Here is an 11,841-nt window from a genome sequence, read left to right as displayed (position 1 = left end):
CTCAACAGAAGAAGTGAATGACTGAAAAGGAATATTATACTGTCACATTTAGCACATGTGGACACTGTAGGTCACTTGTAAACTCACTTATCTAACAGGTAGAACTGGAAGAAGTCTTCTCTGTCCAGACGCAGCAGACAAGGTCCTCTGCACTTGGGTAGAGGACACTGCTCTGCTATTCCTCTGTGGAGACAGAAAAATCACAAGGTTACAGTTGCATAGATTGTAAATTTATATCTCTACTTAACTGTTACCCTGGCAATAAATCAAATTGAAGTGACATGACCAAATTACGAATACAAACCTTTACAACTATTCACTTAATATTATTTAAAATAAGCAGTCATTTATGAAATGTAAAATGGAATGGGACACCCACCCTCTTCAGCACTCTGTTGCGGGCATTATAGAAGGACTCAGAGCTGGAGCAGTCAGGAGGAGGCTCATACTGCAGCTGGTTATCCTCCCTCTGAGATCAGCGGCGACACAGATAATAACTCCTTACCAAAATGTAGTCACAACTTTTCCAATACAGGTCAATTTAACATGATGTCCTCTCAGATTCCTTCACTCTGAGTGGGACTTGGTAGAAAACATAATTCCTTGAATAAATGACGTACGTGTTTGCTGTATAGAAAACTATGTGCAGAAGCATTATTTTCTACATGATGTAGAATGAGATGTTCTGTTGTAAATGTGAGCAGACTCACTTGTTTAAGCATCTTGTTCATAGTTATGTCCAGCTCCTCCTCCTCAGGTACCAGGAAAGACTTTGTATACCAGTTCTCAAATTCTGGGACACACATGAGCAATTTTTTTTTTTCTGAGCTTTTTCAAGGTACCAGTAATGCCAGTTATGAAAGCTCTGAGCTGTGTAAGAGAAGAAGTAAATACAAGGTATTTTGAGAACTGACCAGAGAGCAGGCGCACCCTGCACTGATCCACAAGGTGTTGACAGTAGTTAACCTCTGCCTTGATGTCACACAGAACCCCATATCTCTGTCGGTACAGGGCCTTTAGCTCTTTGAGCTGCATCAATGACGTGGCATCTGGCTCCCCCTCCATGACCAAATACTGACCTTCAGACAAAAACACACATTGAAAAAAAGGATTTAGCTCTAATATCTTACAGACCTATTCCCAGGACTATCCTTAAAATTCCACACTGCAGACAACCACTGCTCAACACAAAAACCTAACAGAGAGATAGAGCGTTAGAGATTTGATCCCAAATATACCTCAGGATACTAACAGGGTATATGCTGGAATTCTGAAAATCTCATAGTAAAGTATGGACAAAAAGTCTTTCATAAAGTCATGGTAGAGTATGCCATGCCAAGAATGTCATTTATAGTATATCATAAAAATGTCATAGTATAGTATGTCATAAAATTTAATTTATAAAAATGTCTGAATATAATATGCCATACAATTTGTCTTAAAAAGTATGCCAAAAAAATAATAGTGTCATAGTAAAATATGTCATTGGATAGTATGCTATAAAATTTCATTAAAAAAATATCATGGTGCAGTATTGGATAAAATTTCATAAAAATGTCATAGTACAGTATGTCATAAAATTTCATTAAAAAAATGCCATAGTATAGTATGTCATAAAATTTTATTTAAAAAAAAATGTCATAGTATAGTATGTCATAAAATTTCATAAAAAATGTCACAGTATAGTTTGTCATAAAATTTCATGAAAACTGTCACAGTATAGTTTGTCATAAAATTTCATGAAAAATGTCACAGTATAGTTTGTCATAAAATTTCATAAAAATGTCAGAGTATAGTATGTCATAAAAACATAATAAAAAGAAAAAAGAAAAGAAGCCAGCACTCACGAATGTCCTTTTGGTAAATTTAATAAACCAACTTGGGAGGCGTTACCAGAAACACAGACATTTCGACAGAAAGTCTTCTTCAGTGTCACACACTGAAGAAGACTTTCTGTCGAAACGTCTGTGTTTCTTCTTCTTTTCTTTTTTCTGCTGCTTTTGGCCGTGCACCTGTTGAGTGGATTTATTTTTGAGAGTGCTTGCTTCTTCCCTATGTGATAAAAACATAATAAAAAATGTCATTGTATAGTATGTCATAAAAATTCGTTAAAAATGTCATAGTATAGTATGTCATAAAAAGTAATTGAAAATGCCATAGTATAGTATTTAATAAGATTTCATAAAAAATGTCACAGTATAGTATGTCTGACTTAATTTTAGAAGAGTGGATTACTATTTTGCTTTGCTGCATATTGTTGTGGATTTACAAAAAAGTCATTGTATAGTATGTCAGGGGAAAAAAACTGTTCAAAAGTGTCATAGTGTGGTATTTCATAAAAACATCATAAACTAGAAAAGCACTCAGAGTGTGCAGACCTCCGCCAAGTAGGTGATATCCCCTCCCCCTCTGCATCAGATTTTGCAGCCTGCATCACAATTAGGTTATTTGCATCACTATCATTATTAGGTTATATATGCCTTCACCATGGAGACACTGTGGTGTATTTATTTCGTTTTTATTTTGTACCAACACAGAATATAATAGGTTTTTCACTTTCTTTTTTTCCAACACAGAACATTAATTTCTACTTTAGAATTACAACAATAGTTAGCAAGTAGAACAAGACGTGCTTCCCAGCCACCAGAAGGCGCTATTTTCCCCGTCTGTAGAAACTGGAATTGCTGCTGAGGCTGTCAGGCGATAGACTTTATTTTATCCATTTTGCTTCAACCAATCACCACCAACATTTTATCATCTGTTCCTTGTCCCATTAGCCACCTTTCCTGAAAATTTCATCAAAATCCATTCATAACTTTTTGAGTTATTTTGCAGACAAACCAGCTCAGTGGCCTAGCGGTAGAGTGTCCACCCTGAGACCGGGAGGTCGGGACACACTGCCTCCCTGCTTGGCACTCAGTATCAGGGGTTGGAATTGGGGGTTAGATCACCACATGATTCCCGGGCGCAGCACCGCTGCTGCTCACCCCTCCCTCAGGGGATGGGTCAAATGCGGAAAACAAATTTCACACACTCAGGTGTGTGACAATCAGTGGGACTTTAACTTTAACAAACAGGCCACCGCCAGCGAAAACATAACCTCTTTGGCGGAGGCAAAAATGTCAGTATAGTATGTCATGTGAATTCATTAAAAAAAAACATAGTATAGTATGCCATACAAATTTCATAAAATTGTCATAGTATAGTATGCTGTAAGGTGTTCTGAAAAACGTCATAGTAAGGTACTTTGTCACAGTCATGTCTCCAATATCTCCACTAAAAATAAAGCTATTAGCTAGCTATTTTCCTGTCAAAAAATGAAAACAAGAAAACTGATAATCTCTCACAAGCTTATACTCATCCTCTTTAGGAGTATGACATGCTTGACAGGAGAAAAGACATGGATCCATTGAGAACAGCAAAGCACAAATCAAAGCATCTACCACTTTCCTGAGAATTGTCTTGATGATATCAACATTTAAAGTACCTTGGCCCCTTCTTGTTTCTTGGCGCTGCTGTATGAAGGCCGTGATGCAGTCGATCTCTCTCTTGATCATGTTGACCTCCTCAGTGAGCTGCTGAAGAAGACTGCGGCGTTCCAACAGCACAGCCTTGTTCTCCTTAAAGATGTGGTTGATCTTGCTGCCTTGTCCCAATTTAAAATCCTCAAAGGCTTCTGCTTTGGATGGAGGAGAGCTGGACAGAGACAGCAAACTTTTCAGTGACAAGGCTATAAAAAACAACACGGTACACATTCCATTCATAGGACAACCAAAGATGTCTGAGCTGACCATTTAATACGTAAGACTTTATTCATGTCATGTCACACACATACTCAGGGTGGAAGGGTTCGTTGCCAGGCGGTTGTGATTCCTGTGTCTCCTGGCTCTCTGTGTCTGGTTCTTGTGACTCCTGTTCTCTCTCTGGTGTCTGGACAGAGTTCAGCTTTGATTTGGAGGCACTCTCCAAATGCTTCCGTAAAACCGGACTCCCCTCTCCCAGTCTCCTGTTTTGGCTGGATAATCACATTGAGTGTGTCATTAAAAACCAAACCAGTACATTTAACTTACAAGTTAAATCCTGTCTCTGACATTCTGATCCTCGTTTAATGCAACATAAAAAGTTTATATTGATAGTTTTATTATTTGTATTATAATTTGTCTTACTTCTTTTTGGAGGATTAACATGCTCAAAGTTTGAACTACTACAGTGAGCTGTAGGGTTACATCTTCTAGCTAAATAAAGTTTTCAGTATTCACTTACCTCTGTTTCTCCCTAGACTTTTTAGCTTTGGTTTTGGTCGAATTTGGGCGATGGGTGTTTCTTGGTGACTGAGCAGACACCTCAAAGCTGCCAGCCTCCACATTCTCAGTGCTGCCTCTGGTATCCCACTTCTAAAAAGAGTTAACAAAGTAACATCTAAGCAAAGCTCAGTCACAATGTCGTGTTCACTTAACAGGCTGTCAGTGGTACAAAAGACCAGTGTTAATTTTGTTAATGAAAAGTATGACTAAGTAAGTTCGTCAAAGGCCTTTCCTTTCCTGTGACTAAGACAAAACGATCAGCACCAACATCATTAACATTAACTGTGACTATATCAACATAGATAATATTGATGATGAAAAAGACGAGACTACATTGTGGTTGATAAATAAAACCTTATTTTTCGTTAACTAAAAATGAAGGAGGGGAAATATTTTAGACAGGTGGGTGAATTTTATAATGCTGGTATGGATTGTGTATTTGTCATTACATCGTATGTATTGTTTATTAGTTTACTTGGCTGGGGACTGGGGATGAAAACCAGCGTTTAGCAATATCACTGTGTAATGTATCAGATTTCAAGAACTAAAATTTATGTTAAAAGGATAGTGCATCCAAAAATGAAAATTCAGTCATTATCTACTCACCCATATGCCGAGGGAGGCTCAGGTGAAGTTTTAGAGTCCTCACATCCCTTGCGGAGATCCAAGGGGAGAGTGGGTAGCTGAGCTTCCCTCAGCATATGGGTGAGTAGATAATGGCTGAATTTTCATTTTTGGGTGCACTATCCCTTTAATCTATGTACGTGTGAGTGCATATGCCCGTCGGTGTAGCAAGTGTCTGATATAAGTGGGGGGACACCGACATGAAATTGTAGTGGGGCAAGTCATCATTCAACCTGCGTTTTTATTAGATAATGATAAAGTAAAATCTCTCGTCAAATAAATTTAACTGAAATGACAAAGTTATTGGTTATTTGGTGGAGCATCAGATGGACTGTATTCATAATCAATACGCCACAGTAATATAAGTAAACAGCACCAATAAGTTAGTCAATGAGAATGTGTGTGTGCTGTGGAGGGGGCATAAGCACATACAGCAAGCAGTAGCAGCGACCCACCATCTGAAAACTGGCACACGTGAGGATGAAAACAGAATGCTTGACAGGGGCAGAGCATCTGCCGCAGCAAGCCAACATGCTGTCTACGTCAATTTTGACCTGACCAGCAGACTTTTTTACAAGCCGATTGGCTGCTGAAACAGTTGAAGAGCTTTATGTTCTAAAACCAGCTGCCGGTGATTTGACCAGCTGTGATGCAGGTAAAACCATCAGCTGGCTTGAGTCAAGCTCAGACACCCAGTTCAAACTGCTGCAACTTTTCGCTGCGACGTCCTAAAACAGTTTTGTCTTGTCGCGAATCATTGGTCTGAAGTGGCTGTTACAAGGTATTGAGTACCGATACAAAGTCCTACTACTGGGCTAGACTACAATGACCGATATGCTCAATGTATTAGGAAAAAAAAGGGTTTCCTTTAATCTAATATGACTAAAACAGAACTGCACAGCATGAGGTTGATTATATTGATAAAAACAACAAGGACACCTGACACATGACTAAGACTGAATAAAAATAGCTGACAAAGTCAACACTACAGCAAACAAACAGAATAACTGCTAATAATTTCCATAAGATGCCTTGAACGGTGAGTCAGAGGTTGACTGACCTTGACAGCAGTTGTTGTAGCACTTTGGTCTTTCTCCACCAAGTTGTAGGTCCGACATAGCTGAGCCTTCACCTTCTGCTCCTGCTCCCTGCTCACATACATACATAAACACACTGAATCACTTAGAATTAACAAATAAAACCTTGTTCCATTCTTGTCTAACTAAACACTGGCTGCATTTAAAGTTTCAGATTTTTAAAGGTCAATGATACTCACTGCACAGCGAGCTTGAACTGGGCGAAAACTGCTTGGACCTGCCTGATACTTACAATCTGTAATTAGATGTCATGCAGAGAGAAATTTAAAGCCCTCAAATAACAATTCTCATCCAAAACATGGTGTGGCAGAAAAAGTATTGGCTGTGCTCTTTATGTTCTCACTCTGATTTCCTCCAGGCTCCCATCTAGGTATCTCCGAACCTGGCTGCGGATCTCAGCCAGCTGGGCTTCAGACAGTGGCTCATATGTGATGCTCGGCCGCTTCGTCTGGTGAAGGGTGAATGATTGATGATAATGAATGATGGCATTTAAATGTAATATGAACCAGCTGAATTGTGTTTTGAATTTTTATGTGATAAAAATAAACATTTTTAAGAACTGTCTGGTACTTAAACATACTATATGAGTTTATACTACACTTACTACACTACACTACACTACTACACTCTACTGACGTATAGTAGTTTTACAGTATTTATGTCATAGCAAATGTAGTATATGCACACATTTACCCCTGAATAAAAGAAGATGAGCAACAACTTAAACCCATTAATGTATAAATTTTGTGCTGATATGTAATATAAGTTGTGACAGTAAACCAGGACAACAGACTTAACACATTATAATGTGAGCTGTCTTGCCACTTTCCTGCTGGCATCACTCACCAATGTATTGTAGATGGACAGCTCCTCTTTCAGCATCTGTACATCCTTCTCGAGTTTCTTGATCTGAGCCTAATCACAACAGTTAAATTGATGAGATCACTTTTTCTGATGGCTGACAGAGAGTACAGCACAATGCAGACTGTAAAGAAAAATAAAACATATTTTTACCCCCCTCCCAGAGTCGTTTCTGTGTCATATTATTGTGTGAACTCACTGCTGGATCCATGTGTTCATTAACAGCAGGGTTTGTACGGACACACTTCATTCTGCTAGCAAACCGAAGAGTGGAGAGCTGCAAAGAATATTTATCATCATCCAGGGAGGAAATGACACCACGTGCAGTAAAAAAGAGACTGTTTTCTGATTTATACTAAATGTTCCTCTCCTTACTGTTTCTTCTATCTGTGCAGCCTCACCGTAGACGTTGGCCACGAGCACAGTGTTGCAGTTCCCACCTCCAGAAAACGACAAATACACTATGTTTTACAAGTATTACTACAGAGGAAAGGACCCTTTAAACCAGCAAACATCGGCTATCAGTACTGTTAAAACTTGGCAGTCTCACCCAGTGAGTCTTTGAGGGCATGAGTGAGTTTAGTCTGTCTAAAGGGAATGTGGTCTCTGCAACGGTCTGCCAGGGCCAGGATGGCCTGCTCCAGGAAGGACAAGGACTTGTTGATGTACATGGCTTCCTTTAACATCTGACCCTCTGACTGGAAGGAGAGGAAGATTAAATCAAGTGGGGGAAAAGTCAAATCATAGAGAAAGGCATATTATTTTTTACTTTGACTGGAGGATCAAAAAACAAAGACTTTACATTCCACCTGAACATGTTCATTGTTTTTGTGGCTTTTCAACCTTAAAACAGGTGAAGTCAGGCATTCTCACCCCAGTCTTTCCCAGCCTCTCTGACCCAGCCAAATCCACCAGATTCAGCTTGGAGGTGATGTACTTGGCATCAGACAGAGTCCGTGAGCGAGACTGTAGTCAAGAAACACATTTTATCTCATTTAAAATCGTGCATGAGAAGGCATGTTTGAGCACTGATATCCCAGTAAATAATCAAGTATACCCTTAGAGGTAAATGAATTCATACCTCTATATGCACAGTGAAGATACAGTGGGACCTGGAGGAGCTCCTGTTCAAGGCATGCGATCCAATAATGCGATTCATCTCACCCTGAGAAAGGAAAGGTTTATCAAGCATCAATTTTCAATGTAGTTATGTATAAATCTATAAAATTTTGGAAAATTACTGTGCTCTCAAAATAGTCAAACAACACTAATTATAGTCCATAAAAATAAATTGGCATCAAATAAAATAACAGATAAAAACAACATAAAACTATATTTTTCAATAAAACTGAAAACATCAGACCACACACCTCAAACAGCAGATTGAGAGCCTCCTCCTCACTGTGGACAGCGTGCAGAGACAGACCTCTGATGGTCACCCCTCTGCCAGGCTCCTCCATCACCACCATGCTGCGATGAGACGGGTGTTGAGAGCCTTGCAGTGATGGCAGCAGGTCCACCAGGGTCTCATTGTAGATCTCCAGGTAGGATAGGTGCACAGAGAAGGCGTGCTCAGTCCTTTTCTCCATCTCCTGAAACACCTGAATACCATGTCAGAGATTTAAATAAAAAACACACACTCACTGGGTTCACAGAGTGTTTGAGAGGAAAATATCTTTGTATGTCAGTTACCTCTTGAAGGGCCCGAGGGATGATGCCTCTCTGCTTGTATGATTCTGTGGATCCTGTCATGGTGTAGGTCTTTCCTGCACCTGTCTGCCCAAAACACATCACAGTACCTGAAAAGCAATCAACAGAAGACACTGCTCAATACACTCATTTCTTGGAACATCACAATAACTACACGTGGAATTTGGGCCATTTCCTGAGTGAGTCACAACACAACAAACCTACAGTATGTTGACATTAAGTTGAGTATGCTTATCTGGGATTAACACTTGAGTACACACTGTTCATTTTATGTAGACAAACAGATCTACCATTATAGCCATCCAGTGCTCCCAGTACCACCCGTTGGCACACTCTGGCATACAGCTCCTCCTGGGATACATCCTGCAGGACACCTTTCAGCCGGAATGACCAGGAGCTCTGCTGACTTTTCCTGGAGTCCTGGGGCTTCTTAGAGTCTTTTCTGTGATTGATGTTTACTGTCTGAAGGACAAGACACAGAAAGAAGTTCTGAGTCTACACTACCAGGAATTATTTTCATGCATAAACACTAATGCATTCATTGAAATTAACTCCACAAGCTACTGTACATAGCTACTAGGATGAAAATATTGTATCTGAAATGTGATGTAATTTGTATTCAGACAGCTGAAACGAGAAACACAACCTCCACCTTCATTAATGAGATATGCTAAATTAAATTAAGCGATAAGTAAAAACAGGTAATATGTCAATATTTGGGATAAAGTTATCCATTACAGACATGGATGTGATGCAGTTTGAACAGCTGCGGCTTGTGGCGGGGACTTTGATCCATTGTGAAAGCTGTTACAGTCATCAAAAGGCTTCTGTATGTTTTCCCGTTTGTTTTCAGTATCACAAAAGTGAGTAAAAAAGAATGGCACTTTGTGAAACATTTCGGAGAGGTTTGGGGACATCAGTAACACTACAAACTAAAAACCCCACAGCTCCCGTAAGGTTAAATCTAAAGGTCAGAAATTTTAAACAGGTGTGCTTGACAAGATGCAGAAGGGCGAGAACATGTGTTCGGCACATAGGGCTGCAACCAAGGTTATCTTCATTATCAATTAATCTATTAATTATTTTCTTTATTCTATATTCAATTAATTGGTCTATGAACAGTCAGACGATTGGGAGATTGCCCATAATAAATTCCCAGAACCGAAGCTGGTGTCTTCAGATTGCTTGTTTTGCCGTACCAGCAGGCAAAACCTAAAGATATTCAACTTGCTATCGAAGACTTAAAAACAGTTTATTCATATTTGAGATGCTGAAACCAGAGGCATTTCTGCATAAAAACACAAATGATTAATGGATATTACATGTTTTTGCAGGTTTATTTTCTGCTCTTTGACAATTCAGAGTAACTCCTTTTGTCAGCTCTGCTGTAGTGGTTAGCAACATTCAAACTCAGTATAACCTGAGACATTTTGTCACAGCACAGGTCTAAGTAACACCATTAATGATACCTCTGTTTAATTGTCCCAGTGAGCCATGTTAGTAAGCAATCATGCATAAAATCAGGGAATGAGACACCTTGTTAAATGTAGGGCAGTCATTACTAATGTAATTAATTGCACCTGTGCCTTTTCTGCTGTGGCATGTCAAAATGTCTGCCATGAAAAAGGCTTATTAGGCAATGGTTATAGTGGTTACATGTGTGCAAATTGGAAAAGCATGACTATATAAGGTAAGTATGGACTGAATGTGTCCTGGGCTTAAACAGTTAGGCCTAGCTAAATAAAACCCAGCTAGTAGTCTACAAAAATCATAATTTTTCATTAAGATTGAACCAGTTTTAACTAGCGCGTTCTGACTTGCAAATTACCAAAACTATTCGTGCTTAGGGGGCAAAAAATTCCATAAAGTTTAATTTTTAACTTCAACCAATGAAAACAAAACTGTTACTGTTTCTAAATTAAACATTAAGACCAACTAAATTAAAAGCTACACAAACCTATTCCCGGCTAGCTAACGTTGCGGATAGCTTACCATTGTGATTTAGCATTAATAATGGATTTTTAAACTAACGCTAGCTGGTTAAGTTACCTGTCCGTCTGGGAGACATTCAATGAGGTCTTGGCAGAAGTTTGCCGTTGGTCTGATCCGGACAAACACTTCCACCTCACTGTTGTGAGCCTTCATACTACTTCTGTCAAAAACACGACGACGACACAACAAAACTAAAACCAACCTGCGTCACACTGTACACACGTATGCACTAAATCCACCTGTACTACCGTAAAGAGGCGTTCAGGTGAGGATGGGTCATTTCAGCTCACTTTAACGGCTCCGGTCCATCTCCTCTGTTCACTAAGGTTTTCATTCAGCGTCATGGCAACGAACGCGAGCGCGCGCGCAGTGTGGCACAGTGGCAGAGCACGCGCTCGCACTGTGCCACCTGACTATGATTTTTTTTTTCCCCCAATCACACTCAAATTTAAATACACAATTTACAATTATAATAATGAAAATTACCCGTAAACACAGCACTTACTAGTTCTATTTTATTACTGTCCTTTTTGTAAATTAATTAAATTAATTATTTTATTTTTGTTATACCCTTCCTATCTATAGAGGCTTGATAATTAAGTGGTTAATTAGAAGTGTCACATTAATTTTTGCATTTTGCACAGCTCCAAGGCGTTTTTACAGAGCAATCCTCTTTGTGAGACAACAGAGGTGAACCTTGAATTAATTGATGTATTGATGAAATTATACATTTGAGAATATAAAGTGCTCCAGGGAGGGTATTTTTCTGTAGGTCAATGCAGACGTTAGCATCGCCCTGGTCAAAATTCCAATGGGATTTTTCAATTGGATTTTGGATTATTTTATTATTTAAACATTTTGTTTACCAAGATAATCTTCACAAATGTATTCCACTGTCTTGAACACTGAAGCCTAAATGAAATAAGTACAAAGCTAACATTAGGCTATAAACAAACTGCACTACAGTCACATGACTTAATGTGACCCCCACAGCACAGTTGTAAAGCCGTGTTCGGTGTGATGACGTCCTGTAGTCTCATTCAGCTACTTGTTAGCAACCGCCTTTTTTAAGACACATAAGAGCTTCAAAATTCACAAGTGAGGTGTTTACTGACGCACTGTATGTTGTAGAACAAAACATGAATGTCTCTTAAACTTGTGATAACCATAGACCTTATTTCAGACGTCTACCCAAAAACCAACTCAAAAGATCTGTTGACTTCGAGACTAGGGAAAAATGCGAAATCATTTCT

The 11,841-nt window shown here is 39.1% G+C and overlaps 1 protein-coding gene across 2 annotated transcripts; it reads right to left on the bottom strand.

Annotated features, from left to right (window-relative positions):
* Positions 1-58: 58 nt before the first annotated feature.
* On the bottom strand, positions 59-10,921 carry kif9 (kinesin family member 9). 2 transcript variants are annotated; one of them, XM_049565140.1, is made up of 20 exons: positions 10,646-10,921; positions 8,887-9,058; positions 8,579-8,685; positions 8,257-8,487; positions 7,968-8,051; positions 7,760-7,852; positions 7,437-7,584; positions 7,262-7,326; positions 7,086-7,163; positions 6,872-6,940; positions 6,369-6,473; positions 6,205-6,260; positions 5,989-6,076; positions 4,264-4,394; positions 3,836-4,015; positions 3,488-3,696; positions 915-1,079; positions 711-793; positions 380-469; positions 59-183 (listed from the first exon to the last, which is right to left on the bottom strand). In XM_049565140.1, the coding sequence occupies exons 1-20, from the start codon at positions 10,739-10,741 to the stop codon at positions 88-90; spliced, it is 2,346 nt and encodes a 781-aa protein (XP_049421097.1). In that variant the 5' UTR covers positions 10,742-10,921; the 3' UTR covers positions 59-87. The 2 variants fall into 2 exon arrangements, with proteins under 2 accessions (XP_049421097.1, XP_049421100.1); XM_049565143.1 differs by lacking the exons at positions 59-183; positions 380-469 and adding an exon at positions 494-582.
* Between the last annotated feature and the right edge of the window lie 920 nt (positions 10,922-11,841).

This window comes from Epinephelus fuscoguttatus, linkage group LG21 (assembly GCF_011397635.1).
Source record: "Epinephelus fuscoguttatus linkage group LG21, E.fuscoguttatus.final_Chr_v1".
NCBI lineage: Eukaryota > Metazoa > Chordata > Actinopteri > Perciformes > Serranidae > Epinephelus > Epinephelus fuscoguttatus.
Note: the sequence above shows the minus strand (reverse complement) of the source record. Positions and strands in the feature narration are given on the sequence as shown.